This window comes from Pongo pygmaeus, chromosome 2 (genome assembly GCF_028885625.2).
Source record: "Pongo pygmaeus isolate AG05252 chromosome 2, NHGRI_mPonPyg2-v2.0_pri, whole genome shotgun sequence".
Classification (NCBI taxonomy): Eukaryota; Metazoa; Chordata; class Mammalia; order Primates; family Hominidae; genus Pongo; species Pongo pygmaeus.
Window position 1 is genome coordinate 62,781,146 of NC_085930.1, and position 15,931 is coordinate 62,797,076.

Sequence of the window (15,931 nt, forward strand, 5' to 3'; positions counted from 1 at the left end):
AAGTGCTAGAAGTTAAAACCTTAAATGAAAAATGCCTCAATGGGCTTATCAGTAGACTGTCCACAGCCAAAGATTCAATGAATTTGAAGATAGGTCAACAGAAACTTCCCCACTAAAATGCAAAGAGAACCTCCATCACCCCGCCAGAACATTCAAGAACTATGAGGCAATTTCAGAAGACATAAAATGCATTTAACTTGAATACTAGAAAGAGAAAAGAGTGAAGAAGAAATACCGGAAGTAATAAATGGCTAAGAACTTTACAAAATTAATGACAGACATGAAATCACAGATCCAGGAGGCTCAGAGAACTCCAAGCAGGACAAATACAAAACATCTACAGCTCTGCATTACCTTATTCTAACCCCGTAAACCAAACACCAAGAGAAAATTGTGAAAGAAGCTAAAGGAAAAAGCCATCATACCTATAAACATAATTGCAGCTAATTACTTGTTAGAAACCATGCAAGCAATAAAAGAGGGGAGTGAAGTATTTAAATTGTTTAAAGAAAAACACCAGGGCTGGGTGCAGTGGCTCAGGCCTGTAATCCCAGCACTTTGGGAAGCTGAGACGGGCGGATCATCTGAGGTCAGGAGTTTGAGACCAGCCTGACCAACATGGAGAAACCCCGTCTCTACTGATAATACAAAATTAGCTGGGTGTAGTGGCGCATGCCTGTAATTCCAGCTACTCGGGAGGCTGAGGCAGGAGAATCGCTTGAACCTGGGAGGTGGAGGTTGCGGTGAGCCAAGATAGCACCATTGCATTCCAGAAGGGAGGGAGGGAAAGGAAAAACACTTACCTAGAATTCTAAATCTGACAAAATTACTCTTCAAAAGAGAAGGAGAAATAACTTTCAGATCAAGAGTACTTCAGAAATGCATCTTTTTTTTTTTTTGAGACGGAGTCTTGCTCTGTTGCCCAGGCTGGAGTGCAGTGGCGCGATCTCGGCTCACTGCAACCTCCGCTTCCCGGTTCAAGCGATCCTCCCACCTCAGTCTTCTGAGTAGCTGGGACCACAGGCGCTGCCACCACACCAGGCTAATTTTTGTATTTTCAGTAGAGACTGGGTTTCGCCATGTTGGGCAGGCTGGTCTCGAATTCCTGACCTCAAGCGATCCTTCCGCCTCCGCCTCCCCAAAGGCTGGGTTTACAGGCGGGAGCCACCGCGCCTGGCCCTAGAAATGCATCTCACCCATAGTTTGTTTACGAAAAAATTGAGGTCCTGAGTTAAGTGGCTGAATTTAGGAAGGAATTGATCCCAAACCATCTTTTTTTCTTTTGCTAAGAAGTTTAAGTCAATGTCAGAAAGTGCAGTTTGAACTCTTCGTGATAAAACTGGAGATGTTCAGGGAGAACAATGGACTTTAGGTTCAATAGGACGTTATCAGCTGACTTGGTATCCAAACTCAGCTTTCCTGATTATTTCTTATTGCAATGTCTGACTTTTGGCCTATGTAAAAATATTTTCCCTTGGGTGGATGGGGAAATGACTAATTTACAGGACGCGACAACCTAAACCTTCCAAGGGGAAGGCGTTCTAAAGCGAAGATGCACACACCGGTTCTCACCGCGCCGGGTCGAAGACCGCCTACAAGTCCCAGGGTGCTCCGCGGCGTGCGCTGCCCGCCGGGAAGCGTCTCCTGTGCGTCTGCGCGGGAAGTGGAACCTGGCTCCGGGGAGAAGCGGCGTGAGATCCGCGCGGGTGCTAGCTAGTCCTTTCTCGTCGCTGCTCGGCTCGCGGCCCGTGGGGTCGGCCGCGCCACCGTCGCCGCCATGCCCATGAAGGGCCGCTTCCCCATCCGCCGCACCCTGCAATATCTGAGCCAGGGGAACGTGGTATTCAAGAAATCCGTGAAGGTCATGACAGTGAATTACAACACGCACGGGGAGCTGGGCGAGGGCGCCAGGTCAGTCGCAGCCCCGGCGGCCTGGCGAGCCGTAACCTGCTAGTCGTGCCAGCCTGCTGGTAACGTGAGGTCCCGAGTCGTTCTGGGCGGCCGCTCAGCCCCGGGGCGGGTCCCCCAGGTCGGCGCTGTTACCCCCATTTTACAGAGGTCCAGACTGAGGCGGACGGCGGGGCCCCCGCCGGGCCGGCTGCAGTCGTGACGAGGTTTGGGGGGCGGAGGACAAGAACCCAACTGCTGGATTTCCTTTCTCCGGCGCGGTGGGCGAGGCTGACCCGAGGGAGGCCACCAGTTCCCTTGGCCCCTGTGGCCAGCAAGGCAAGCGCTGGGGAGGGGCAACCGCAGATCCTCTCGGGGTGACGGGGGTGACACCCCAGGACGAATCTGAGGATGAAATGAGAGAAATAACAGCGGCCAACACTGATCATGTCTCGCACAGTTCTGAATGCTTCTCGCGCTTTCTCTCTTCTGGTGCGTACAGAAACCTCAGCTTATCCCCACTCTAAGGCTGGGGAAGCGCACAGAGAGGTTAAGTAACTTGCGGCTCCACGAGACACCATGCCAGCCAGTGAGCGGTGAGCTGGGCAGTGTGGCCGGGAGTAAGTGAAAACGCTTCCTTCGGGACTCAAGGTTTGGAAGGAAGTGATTAATTATGTCAGCTGTGCAGCAGCAGACCCTACCCGGACTAGAGGGAACTATAGGGAACGTCTAGGATGTCTTTCAGCTTGGAACAGAGTAGGGACTCATTGAATGGCAGTTGGCAAGTGAAAGGTTTGGATTGACCCTGAGGCAGCCCTAAGCAGTGCCTTAGGCTCTGCAGGTATGAAGTCTACATTTATTGAGTACACTCTGAGTGCTGGGCTGTGTGCTGTGTGCTGGGAGTTCAGCAGTGATGGAGGAGGCAACCTTAGCCCGCAGAAACTTTGGGACTGGGTGTATGTTGGATCAAAATGAGGCGTGGGGGCGGGGAGCAACTTCTTGTGGGGCATGGTCTCCTTGGTGACGGACCTTCACTGCATGGCCCTTCAAGAGAGCGGGAAGCCACTTCCTAGCCATTTGCTCTGCGCAGGTGAATCTGAGAACTTGGACCTGCTTGCCTGGAATCAGCTGGCTTGATGGCTTCCTGGAAGACTTGGTCTTGGTCTTAGGGTATATGGGCACCCAGATACTCCTTCATAACCTACTGCACAACTGTGCACACCTTTGTCCCCGGGCAACTGCCAGGCAGATAATGGGAAGGGGTGGGGGTCTTGGTGTGGCCCGCAGCGAGCTGGAGAGCACGTGCCCTATCCAGAGGGCCCTTCACTGTTTGGCATTGTGGGCCCCGTGGAGAATTTCTGATTTGTCAAGAAGCTGAAATCTAGATTTTTATGTAAATCTCTGGCTTTTAAATGGCCAGCCAATCAAAATAAGCCTGTGAGCCTCTTACTCACATTCTCAGATATTTTAATGTCCTCTAGGTAAATTGGATACAAACAGCCATTCACTGTTTGTTCCTGGTGGTAGGGGCTGGCCTGTGCCACCTGTGCCCTCTGTGATCTTGTACCCGTGGGTTGGAGTCTGTCTGCCTTGCTCTGGCTAGCCGCACTCCTCCCCCAATCCCCAGCCCTTGTTTGTTCATGTGCCCTCAGCACTTCAGCTGCCCCACTGGGACCTACCTCCATCCCAAGTGCCTGCGACCGGTCCACCCAGTCTTTGGGTACCTGCTGGGGGCAGTGGGAAGGTGCCTTATTTAGTATCTGAGGGCCAAGTCCTTACTCACCTCTGCCAGGTGTTCTACCCTTAACAAGTGGTCCCAAGCCTCAGGGTGAATTTGATAGTGACAGAACAGTGTGATGGAAGGCCAGACTCATCAGCCCAGTTAGACCTGGGGAAGTTTACTTAACTTCTGACCTTAGTTTCCTTAAATTGTAAAACCCCACCTTCTGGGGTTGGAGAGTCAGGTGCCTAGCAAAGTGTCTGGCATATATAGCAGGTGCTCAACTCAAGGTTCCTGCCATTATTAACTTTCCTCCTGTGTTTCAGCAAGAACCATTTTAAGATCTCTGTTGCATTTCTGTCCTAGTAAAGTATGGGAACGTCTCACCTGGCTATGTCCTGGTTTATTTGTAAAAAGTTCTGTGACACTGGGATACTCTGCAGTGGGGTGGGAACTGATCAGAGGCCTCCTACGCCCTGGAAGGTAAATTCAGCCTTTGAGCTCCCAGGCCTGTGTGCTGTGGGGGTCTCCAAGGCCTCCATTCCTCCCCTAGAGGCAGCAGTTTTCAAGGCTTAACTATTTATTTATTTATTTTTTGAGACGGAGTCTCGCTCTGTCACCCAGGCTAGAGTGCAGTGGCGCGATCTCAGCTCACTGCAAGCTCCGCCTCCTGGGTTCATGCCATTCTCCTGCCTCAGCCTCCCGAGTAGCTGGGACTACAGGTGCCCGCCACCACGCCGGCTAATTTTTTGTATTTTTAGTAGAGACGGCGTTTCACCGTGTTAGTCAGGATGGTCTGGATCTCCTGACCTCGTGATCCGCCTGCCTGGGCCTCCCACAGTGCTGGGATTACAGGCATGAGCCACTGCGCCCGGCGGCTTAACTATTTAATTTGAGTCTTATACTCATATAGTTAAATAACATCCTCAGAGAGCCACTTTTTTTTTTTTTTTTTTTTGAGATAGGACCTTGCTCTGTCGCCTAGACTGGAATGTGGTGCAATCACAGCTCTGGCTCACTGCAACCTCAAACTCCCAGGCTTAAGCGATCCTCCTGCCTCAGCCTCCCAAGTAGCTGGGACCACCAGCATGTACCACTATGCCCAGCTAATTTTTAATTTTTTTATAGAGACAGGGTCTCCCTATATTGCCCAGGCTGGTCTCAAACTCCTGAGCTCAAGCAGTCTTCCTGCCTGGGCTTCCCAAAGTGCTGGGATTACAGGTGTGAGCCACTGCACCCGGCTGAGAGCTACTTGTTGATTTTTAGCTTTAGGTGTTATCTGTGGCCTTGTCACTATGGAATGTCTCTCACCACCATTGCTACTTCTCACCTCCAAAACCTCCATACTCTTCCACCGACTCCTCCCAGTATCATTGTTCCAAATTTTGTACAGGACGATATTCAGCATTCAGATTAATATTACTTTGTAAATGCTATACACAATTGAGCCAAATAGAATACTGTGATTATGCATTTTTTTTTTTTTTGCAAGGCCTTTTTTTTTCTCTGGAGTATAAATCTATTTAAATCTTCTAAGTTTAAAGGTGTTCCTCCACTCCTAAATTGTAAAACTGTTCCCCCATGTGTAAATACATTGGTCTCATTATTTTAAAATTGTGGTATAACCTAGATACGGTGCACACCTGTAAGTATACAGCTCCATGAACTACCACTCATGTTTACACCTTGTCTTCACGACACAAGTCACGACGTAGTACCTTTCATGGTTTCATTTTCAGTGGTGCTTTGGCATTGGTGTTGGGTTAGCTTGCAGTACAGGTTGGGATACAGATTTCTTTCCCCTCAAATGCCTGCCTGGGGTCCCCACGCCATTCAGGGGATCTTCTAAGAGGATCCCTGTGAGTTTTTTCTCAGCCTTTTTGGGTCCTCTGAGAATCTGATGAAAATGCTGGACTTTCTCCCTAGAAAAATACCCATGCATAAAATTTTAGGCTAAAAACTCTGTTTCATAGGCTTCATTTCTTCCCCTTTGCAGGAAATTTGTATTTTTCAACGTACCTCAGATTCAATACAAAAACCCTTGGGTGCAGATCATGATGTTTAAGAACATGACGCCATCACCCTTCCTGCGATTCTACTTAGGTGAGTGGAGCCCTCGCCATGGTCCAGGGGCTGTCCCAGACATGCCTGGAGAGACTGCATCCTTCCTGCGGGAGCGTCAGGATGAGCTGCAGTGTGCGCTGTCATGGTGTGTCTGTGACTCCTGGCATCTTTGGCTTCCCCATAACCGAGGCACTCAGCAGCCACTGAGGTCTGGACTCCTTTCCCTCTCCAGCCTCATCTCTTCTTATCCTCTGCCTCACACCGTGGGGGTAATTTTTCCAAAGTCCCTTGTCACACCAGGCTGTGATGCCTTTGCTCAAGATTGTTCCTGGCCTGGAATCCCCTTTCTACCTGCGTTTGCTTATTCAACTGGGAAAAAAAAAAAAAAAAAATTCCTCAGGGCTCAGGATGGGCACCACTTCTAGGAAGCCTTCCCTGCATCCTCGAGTGACCTCCCACATGCCCCCAGAACCCCTCTGTCTCAGTGCTGTGTGTGTCCTCTGAGGACTGCATGCACTTAACACGATGCTGTTCATGTTTGGACCAGGCGCTAAGTGATGTTTATTCCATTAAGTTTGGCTCTCCGCTGGAAAACGAGGAGGGCAGCTGTTCTGGCCCAGCTCTCAGACACTTTGATCCTGAGCAAGTAACAGACCCATTTTAAAATTTGTCACCTGAAGGCAAAATGTCTGCCTTACATGGCTATGAGAATCAAATGAAGTGTAGGTTGGGAAATGCTTCAGGAAACAAAATGACCATGTTTTTTCATTCATTCCACCAATATGTAACACATGTTCCCCTAGGACCAGGTGCTGGTCCGGAGGCTGGGATGTCAGGAAGCCACACAAAGATTTCTGCTGCCTTCATGGAGATTATATCCAGCAGAGGGAGACAGAATGAACAAGAAATTTTAACAAAAGATTAGAGCCAAGCGCAGTGGCTTGCGCCTGTAATCCCAGCACTTTGGGAAGCCGAGGAGGCCTGGATCATGAGGTCATGAGATCGAGACCATCCTGGCTAACACGGTGAAACCCTGTCTCTACTAAAAATAAAAAAATTAGCCAGGCGTGGTGGCGGGCACCTGTAGTCCCAGCTACTCGGGAGGCTGAGGCAGGAGAATGGCGTGAACCTGGGAGGTGGAGCTTGCAGTGAGCTGAGATCGCGCCACTGCACCCCAGCCTGGGTGGCAGAGCAAGACTCCGTCTCAAAAAAAAAAGAAAAAAGATTAGTGCTGTGGGCCTGGTGGCGCAGTGGCTCACACCTGTAATCCCAGTACTTTGGGAGGCTGAAGCGAGGGGATCTCTTGAGCTCAGGAGTTTGAGACCAACATGGGCAACATGGTAAAACCCCATCTCTACAAAAAAATATTTAGCTGGTGTGGTGGCATATGCCTGTGGTCCCAGCTGCTTGGGGGGCTGAGGCAAGAGGATTGCTTGAACCTGGGAGGCAGAGGTTGCAGTGAGCCAAGATCGCACCACTGTGCGCCAGCCTGGGCAACAGAGTGAGACCCTGTCTAAAAAAAAAGATTAGTACTGTGAGAAACAGGACAACAGGCAAGGTTGGAAGGGTGGCCCTGTGGCAATTTGTACATGTGAGCTTTGCTTGTGTTTTTAAAACCAACTTTATTGAGGTGTAATTTACTTCAGTGTGCTGGTAATGGCACACCCAAGTAGCACGTGCAACTGGATGGGTACTGGCCGTTGTTATATACCTGTACACTTATGTACATGCCCCAAGATGCAGAATGCCCCAGCACTGCAGGAAGTTCCTTAGTGCCACTTTCTGGTTAATTTCCCTTCTACCAGAGGCAACCCGTTATCCCTTCTTTCACTATAGATGCATTTTGTTTTAGAATGTCATGTAACTAGAATCTCACGGTATATGTTCCCTTGAGCCTGGTGTCTTTTACTCATGTTTTGAGATTCACCCAGGTTACATGTTTCGTGGTTTTTCCTGTTTCTGGCTAGGTAGTATTCCATTCTGTGAATGTACCACAGTGCGTCCACTCGCCTGTTGATGACCCTTTAGATTTTTGTAAGATGCCGAGAGAGTTAGAAGTATATTTATGAGAGAAGACCTTGAAAGAAACCAGGAGAGTGAGGAGGCCGGGCAGGGAAGGTTGCCAGAACTACAGGTGAGGACGACGCAGCTCTGGGAGTGTTGGCCAGCGCAGCGGGACATTCTAGCCTTGTGTTGGGTTGTGAAGGCCAGACCCTAGGCCCCAGCCAGGGAGAGCACGGGCTGCCCAAGTGCTGCACAGATCCCAGCAGTACTCCACAGGGCTTGAAGGGAGGTTTGAGCGGTGGGCCTCCTGGCTGCCAAGAAGAACGCTATAGTAAACGTGCATGTAGACTGCGCAGGTCTCTGTCTGTGGACAGAGGCATTCAGGCCTCCTGGGGGTATACCTGAGTGCAACTGCCAGGTCACAGAGCAGCTATGTATTTAAGGTTCTCAGGCACCGCCTTTCCAAAGCGATTGTGCTGTGTTGCACTCCAGTCACAGGGTGGAGTTCCAGCAGCTGCGCGTCCTCGCTCATGCTAGTATTGTTGTATTAATGTCCCAGGGCTGCTGTAACAATTGACCACAAACTTGGTGGCTTCATACAAATGTATTATCTTGCAGATCTGTGGGTTAGAAGTCCAGCATGGGCTGGAACCAGTGTCAGCAGAGCCTTCCTTTCCGGAGGCTTGAGGTGAACCCACATCCTTGCGTTTCCTAGACTCTAGGGCCTGTCCACATTTGTTGGCTTGTGGCCTCGTTCTAACCATCTTCAAAGCCAGCAACCTTGCATATGCGGCTGTTCCTCCATCCTTCCACCTCCCTCTGACCACAGCCTGGTCAGGTGCTGCACTTGTAAGGACCCATGGGGTTAACCTGGGCCCACTGGATGATCCAGGATCCTTTCCCCAGCTCAAGGCCCTTAACTCGAATCACATCTGCAGAGTCCCTTTTGCTGTGTAAGGTTCTGGGGGTTAGGACGTGGACATCTCTGGGGACCATTATTCTGCCCACCAAATTGTCTTTTACATTTTAGACATTCCATTGGGTGTGTATCTCATTGGAGTTTTAATACGCATTTCCCCCAAGTATCTTTTCCTGTGCTTATTGGCCACTCAGATATTTATTTTGTAAACAGTCTGTTTGAATCTTTTTTTTTTTTTTTTTTTTTTTAATTGAGACGGAGTCTCGCTCTGTCGCCCAGGCTGGAGTGCAGTGGCGTGATCTTGGCTCACTGCAAGCTCCGCCTCCTGGGTTCACGCCATTCTCCTGGCTCAGCCTCCCGAGTAGCTGGGACTACAGGCGCCCACCACACCACGCCTGGCTAATTTTTTATATTTTTAGTAGGGACGGGGTTTCATGGTGTTAGCCAGGAAGGTGTCGATCTCCTGACCTCGTGATCTGCCTGCCTCAGCCTCCCAAAGTGCTGGGATTACAGGCATGAGCCACCGCGCCTGGCCTGAATCTTTTCCATTAAAAAAAAAAAAAACGGGCTGCTTTCTTGTCGAGTTTTTTATGTGTTCTGGGTGCATTTCCTTTGTTGGAGATAATGTCTTGTGACTGTTTTCTCTGTTTGTGGCCTGCTTTTCATTTTCTTAGTGGTGTCTTCTGAAGAGCAGAAATTTCAATTTTGATGAATTCAGTTTATCATTTAAAAAAAAAATTTTTTTAAAGACGGAGTCTCACTGTTGCCGAGGTTGAGTGCAGGTGCGTTCTATCCTAAATTCACTTATTTCCAGTAGTTTTTATTTTCTAGATTCCTTAGGATTTTCTACATGCACTGTAATAATGTCATCTGCAAATAAAGACAGTTATACTTCTTTTCCAATCTTTTTTATTTTGTCTTAACTCACTGGCTAAAGTGGCAGTAATATTTTGCATTTCTACTAGCAACATATGGGAGTTCCAGTTACTCTGCATCCTCACTAGTACTTGGTATTGTCTGTGCTTTTAAAATTTTAGCCATTTGCATATCTTGTTGTGGTTTTAATTTGCGTTTTCCTAGTGACTCATTGAGATCTCATCAGTTCGTATGCTTATTATTAGCCCTTTAAAAAAATTTAGTTAAATATTTATTCAGTGATGTGGTTTGGATCTGTGTCCCCACCCAAATCTCATGTTCAGTTATAATTCCCAATATTGAGGTAGGGTGTGATGGGCCTGCTCCAGTCACCGTGGGGGCCGTTTCTCATGAATGGTTTAGCACCATCCCCTTTGGTACTGTGGTTGTGATAGTGAATTCTCTTGATATCTGGCTGTTTAAAAGTGTGTGGCACCTCCCCCTTCTCTTTCTTGCTCCTGCTTCCACCATGTGAGACTCCTTGCTCCTCCTTTGCCTTCTGCCATGATTGGAAGCTTCCTGAGGCCTCCCCAGAAGCAGAAGCTGCTGTGCTTCCTGCACATCCTGCAGAACCATGAGCCAATTAAGCCTCTTTTCTCTATAAATTACTCAGTCTCAGGTATTTCTTTATAGCAATGTGAGAGAATGAACTAATACATTCAGATATTTTGCCCATTTTATTAGTTGGATTGTCTCATTGAGTAGTGAGTTTTTTATATATTCTGGATATAAGTCCTTTATCAGATATATGCATTATAAATATTTTCTCCCAGACTGTGGGTTATGATGTGTCCTGAACTGTAAAAGTTTTTAATTTTGATCTTTCAATTTATAGAGTTTTTTTTCTTTTATGGATTATGTTTCTTAATGTCATCTCCAAAATATATTTGCCTAGGTAAGGTCATGACAATTTTCTCCTGTGTTCTCCTCTAGAAGTTTTATAAAAGTTTGAGTGCTTACATTTAGGTCTCAAATCCATTTTTAGTTTTAATTTTTTTTTTGAGGTTGAGTCTTGCTCTGTTGCCCAGGCTGGAGTGCAGTGGCACGATCTCAGCTCACTGCAACCTCTGCCTCCAGGGTTCAAGCTATTCTCCTGCCTCAGCCTCCTGGAGTTTTAATTTTTAAAATTTTAATGTTGTGGGTAAAAGTCTAAATTCACTTATTAGCATATAGATAGCCAGTTGTCCCAGCGCCATTTGTTGAAAAGATTATCTTTCTTCATTGAATTATCTTGGTATCTTTACTGAAAAGCAGTTGACCTTACAAATAAGAGTTTATTTCTGGACTCAGTTTTGTTCCATTACAGTGTATGTCTATTCTTTTTTTTTTTTTTTTTCGAGACAAAGTCTTGCACTGTCGCCCAGGCTGGAGTGCAGTGGTGCTATCTCCACTCACTGCAACCTCTGCCTCCTGGGTTCAAGCAGTTCTCCTGCCTCCCAGCTAATTTTTTGTATTTTTAGTAGAGATGGGGTTTCACTATGTTGACCAGGCTGGTCTTGAACTCCTGACCTCATGATCCACCTGCCTTAGCCTCCCAAAGTGCTGGAATTACAGGTTTGAGCCACTGCGCCCGCCCATATTCTTATACTAGTACCACACTGTCTTGATTATAGTAATTTCAATTTATTGTAAATTTGAAATTAGAAAGTAAACGTTCTCCCATTTTCTCGTTTTTTAGAATTGTTTTGGCTCTTTTGTGTCCTTTGCATTTCCATATGAATTTTAGGCTTAACTTCTAAGTTTATACAGAAACAACGCTTGGGATTTTGATAGGGATTGATTGAATCTGTAGATCAGTTTGGGGAGAATTGCCGTCTCAAGAATATTGGGTCTTTCCATGAACATGGAATGTCTTTCTATTAAAATGGCGTGTTTTTTTTTTATATATCTAAAGTTTATGCTTGCTCAGGTCTAAAGAAAAATGGAAAAAGGAAGGGTAGTATTATGGATTATGTAAACAAATATATCTATTTTATTATTAAAATGTTTCTGCCACTAAAAGCAAGTCCCAAATTACAACTTTTTGAGGCTGAGTGTGCCGTGAGTTCTGTTTCTCTTCTGCCCTGTGCTTTCCGTTTCCAGATTCTGGGGAGCAGGTCCTGGTGGATGTGGAGACCAAGAGCAATAAGGAGATCATGGAGCACATCAGAAAAATCTTGGGGAAGAATGAGTGAGTTGTTTGGTTTGACCTGGAAGGAGCAAACTTCTCAGCCCAGAGAATTTGAGGAAGAAAGGGGTGTGTGGGAAGGGTGCTGAGAGGTAAGATTCTCTGACAGTGAACCCCAGACACTAACAAGAGCTGGGGCTGTAGAATCAGTTCTTTCTGATGTTGTTCTTTACCAAATCATTAAACCTCTGTAAGCTTTATCTCCCTTGGCTGTACAGTGTGAGTACCTCTCTCCCTCTTGTGGGGGACAGGAAGCTGAAATGCAGCTGACTTGTGGCCCTGTGTAGCTGCTAACCCTTCTCTCCTGGGAATCTCAGCTTGGAGCTAGCAGACATCTAGCCCCAGGGCTCCTGGTGACAGGTCTTTCTTTCCATGAATGAGAGGAGACAGAAAGGGAGGGAAGCCGAAAAAGTCTGTCTTTGAGAAACCACACAGAGGCCTTTTCAGGCTCCTTTATCTTGTGATTGTTTGTCAGAGCTGTGGGCCCCACCTGCGGCAGCAGATAGGCTGACCACACTGTGTAGGCTTGCTCCTGTGGTCTCAGGGGACAACAGCAGGCCTTCTTTCAGCCCTCTCCTCAGGGGCCAGCAGGGAGAGAGCAATAGGCTTTGACAGCGAGGATCAGGTTAGAAGGCAGGAGATCCAGGTGTCCCTGGTGGATGGTGGGGTTGTCTCGGCTGAGAAACTGCCCTGTGCCTGCCACTCAGAGTTGCCAATGCTTGGTTGCCATCTGTGCTCTTTGGCAGGGAAACCCTCAGGGAAGAGGAAGAGGAGAAAAAGCAGCTCTCTCACCCAGCCAACTTCGGCCCTCGAAAGTACTGCCTGCGGGAGTGCATGTGTGAAGTGGAAGGGCAGGTGCCCTGCCCCAGCCTGGTGCCTTTACCCAAGGAGATGAGGGGGAAGTACAAAGCCGCTCTGAAAGCCGATGCCCAGGACTAAGGCCCACGGTCACTGTGGGCTGGGGTGATGGTGTCTGACCAGTGGGGAGATTGGAATGGGATTACTTTGGCCCAGGGAAGCCCCTGGAGACTCTGGAAATCCTTTTGCATTAAAAGGACTTTACACACCTGTGTAAAAGGATGTGGGAGAGGAGGGTCTGAAGCTGAGCTGCTAAATGAATATCCCTGCTCTGCTGGTCAATAAAACGCTTCCTAATAGCAGCTTGGTGTGTATCTGGTCCTAGTGAAGAGGAAGGCCTGTGTAGTAGGCTTTGGGCCTGGGAGGTTAAGGCCACAGCCTGTTGACACCTGTTTTGGTCCTGCGACCCTTTACTGGTCTCCGCTGGCTTTGAATCTTCCTCTGGGCCCTACTCTGGAGAACATAAGGGCTGCTGTGGTTGAGTCTGGCTAGCACCGTCTGTGGTTGGCAGTGTGGACACCCCTCCATTCAGTTCTTTGGGGTATTTTTCAGCAATCCAAAGGCAACCCTTTGTGCAGTGCTCACTTTTTAAAATATAGTTGATTACCCTTGCCTGCTGGGGGGCCTAGCCATGGGCCAGAGATGGAGGAGCCCCAGTGGCTGACAGGCCAGCCTCACTGAGGCACGTACCTGCTGACCAGTCCGCCACTGCCAACCCATGGCCCAGCCACTGTGTGCATTAGCAGGGAACTGTGTGCATTAGCAGGGAGCTGTGTGCATTAGCAGGGAGCTGTGTGCATTAGCAGGGAACTGTGTGCATTAGCAGGGAGCTGTGTGCATTAGCAGGGAGCTGTGTGCATTAGCACGGAGCTGTGTGCATTAGCAGGGAGCTGTGTGCATTAGCAGGGAGCTGTGTGCATTAGCAGGGAGCTGGTTTGTAGGCCATGGAGGAAAAGAGGAGACACCACCTAGGGGAGACGTTGGGGCCCTGCTGGGGGGATGGTGTCTATAGCTGGCCACCTGGCTCTGCTTGCTCCCTCAGGCCCTACTTACCAAGCTCTGGAGGAGGGAGTGCTGCATTACTGAGCAACTTCCTCATTCTTTCCTCATAGGACACTGATGTTACTGTCACTTTAGTTATGCTAAACTGGAGGTTTCAGCCTCCAGAAGACAGCAGAGCCCTCTAGGGTCACCTTAAGAATAGGTTTAGCTAGGCTGGGTGTGGTGGCTCATGCCTGTAATCCCAGCACTTTGGGAGGCTGATGTGGGCAGACAGTTGAGCCCAGGAGTTCGAGACCAGCCTGGGCAACATGGCAAGACCTTGTCTCTACAAAAAATACAAAAATTAGATGGGTGTGGTGTTTCGCGTCTGTAGTCCCAGCTATTTGGGAAGCTGAGGTGGGAGGATCTCTTGAGCCTGGGAGGTCAAGGCTGCAGTGAATCATGATCATGTGCTACTGCACTCCAGCCTGGGCCACAGAGCAAGACTGTCTCAAGAAAAAAAAATTTTTAAATAAGTTTAATTGTAAAGTGAAGGACCAGTTGGACCATGGACCCCTAGAAACTCAGCCAAGGAGACGAGACTTTATCTGATACAGGAAGGCAGTGGTTAAAAGAATTAAAAAAGGACAGTGGTGCTTGACAGAGCAGGACTGAAGAAGTTTTCATTCATTCCTCTACCTGCTGGAGCCTTGGTCAAGTCTTAAAGCTTTCCAGGTCTGTAACTGGTTTTGTCTGTAAAATGAGGAAAAGGTTACCTTTTCTGCCACATGAAGTAGCTGGCTGGTGAAATGATGTCATACTACAATGTGTTTCATTAACAGTTGAGAGATTATCACATTAAATGTGCAGATTTGGATCTTTTACATTTGATGCTCAAGTTTGATTCTGTACCAGATCTGGGTTCGGGGTGATGGCTTGTCGGGGGTGGGAGGGGAAGGTGGGCAGAGACTGATGTATAATAGACAGGTGTTCCTTGAGTGACAGACTTACAAAGGGAGTGTTTAATTGAAATCTAGCATCTTGACTGTGCCATCAGCATTTTGGCTGGGTGGAAAAAGCTCTCCTCCACAGAGAGCCCTTCCATGTCTGCTGGTTTCAGTTCCCCACCCAACTGACTAAAGTCTTGACCTTGATATCACCTGCCTGGAAGTTCTACCTGGCTGCAAGGGCTCTTCAGAAAGCACCTAGTTCCTTTTGGCTTTCATCTGCAGTGTAGGTCTCCATAGCTAGTGACACAGAAAGCCTTATGAGAGTATTCCTTCCCTCTAGGGCCCAAAGAGGCTGCTAACCAGCAGAAATGTCCTGAACCAAAAGGAGTGGTGACCCTTCTCTAGACAGAATAAATGTCTGGTCCCTAATGGGACAGAAAACTAGGGTTTGAGTTCAGGCTTGACACAGGAGTGATGGGCAGTAAGGTGGACAGCCCAGACCCTGAAGGGACATGTGTGGAGACAGCAGCATTCCTGTGGTACAGTTATTGCTTGTGTGGCCAGCTTCACAGGTGGCAGATAATTTGTGGAAATAAACATCATTTTTTTGTTCCCTGTAGGCTACTTGATCCTGGATAGTTTCTCTTTAAACCTTTGTCTTTCCCTATTTTGTTTAGTAGTGATGAAAGGTGGGTTTAAAATATACAGAAATGAGAGAAAATTGGAGAAAATGTGAGGATTTTATAATTGATAACATGTTCTTAATTTTATTTGCACAAGCAGTGTTCACAGCCTTATTCTTCTGAAGTGACCACTTTTCTTCTCTTTGAGGCACTACCTGGCAGCACCATCTAAACCTGTATCTGCTGTGGTCCCAGTTACTCAGGAGGCTGAGGCAGGAGGATCACTTGAGCCCAGGAGGTTGAGGCTGGAGTGAGCCATGACTGTACCACTGCACTCCAGCCTGGGTGACGGAGTGAGGCCGTATCTGGCTGCCAGTGAGTTCTGTCATGCATCAGACTTTGGACCTCAGAATTTTCACCTGGAACATGAAAGGTCAGATGACATAATGAATATGTTCTAACTTCTGAAATTTTGGAGCTTATTTTTGCCCTTGATAGCACGTATCCTTAGAGAATAAGCTTGCCAATTTAAGGCCTGTCTGTAATGGCATCTGAATGGTCCAGCAGCCTAACTAACTGTGCTCTGCTCCAGAAACATCTGTGTGGCTTCCCTACCTCCACACCAAGGAACTGCCCTGCTGGGTGGATGTAAAGACTGTCCTGCCAGGGTTTCCCACTAAAGGTATTAACAAGTCCAGTGGACCACAGAGGGCCCAATCTCTCTTGGCCGCTAAGGCTAAGGTAGGAGCCAGAGAGCCGTAGAGACACGACCACCAGGATGCTTCATTTCCACAGCACAGGAGAGCGCTGCATTGTCTGGGGGCCAGGCATTACTACTATCAT

General features: G+C 48.0%; 2 protein-coding genes across 3 annotated transcripts in view; one reads left to right on the forward strand and one right to left on the reverse strand.

Moving 5' to 3' along the window:
- Nucleotides 1-1,613: 1,613 nt before the first annotated feature.
- MRPS25 (mitochondrial ribosomal protein S25) lies at nt 1,614-14,399 on the forward strand. The gene is made up of 4 exons (XM_054482246.2): nt 1,614-1,911; nt 5,604-5,710; nt 11,592-11,679; nt 12,423-14,399. Exons 1-4 carry the CDS (start codon nt 1,778-1,780, stop codon nt 12,613-12,615), a joined length of 522 nt encoding a protein of 173 aa, XP_054338221.1. The 5' UTR covers nt 1,614-1,777; the 3' UTR covers nt 12,616-14,399.
- NR2C2 (nuclear receptor subfamily 2 group C member 2) overlaps nt 6,004-15,931 on the reverse strand; it is a 113,019-nt gene continuing 103,091 nt past the window's right edge. The window contains exon 18 of one of the 2 annotated variants that reach the window (XM_063662665.1): nt 6,004-6,040. In XM_063662665.1, the coding sequence (XP_063518735.1) occupies nt 6,037-6,040 (4 nt within the window). In that variant the 3' untranslated portion in view covers nt 6,004-6,036. Of the gene's footprint in view, nt 6,041-13,809; nt 15,508-15,931 lie in introns of those variants that run through there. The other variant, XR_010125829.1, reaches the window with a different exon arrangement.

Bases quoted from the DNA above. Each gene is read 5' to 3' on its own strand.
- MRPS25 (XM_054482246.2), top strand. From the start codon at position 1,778: ATGCCCATGAAGGGCCGCTTCCCCATCCGCCGCACCCTGCAATATCTG. The intron at 5,711-11,591 runs GTGAGTGGAGCC...TTCCGTTTCCAG, and splicing joins CTTCCTGCGATTCTACTTAG to ATTCTGGGGAGCAGGTCCTG. The intron at 11,680-12,422 runs GTGAGTTGTTTG...GCTCTTTGGCAG, and splicing joins AAAATCTTGGGGAAGAATGA to GGAAACCCTCAGGGAAGAGG.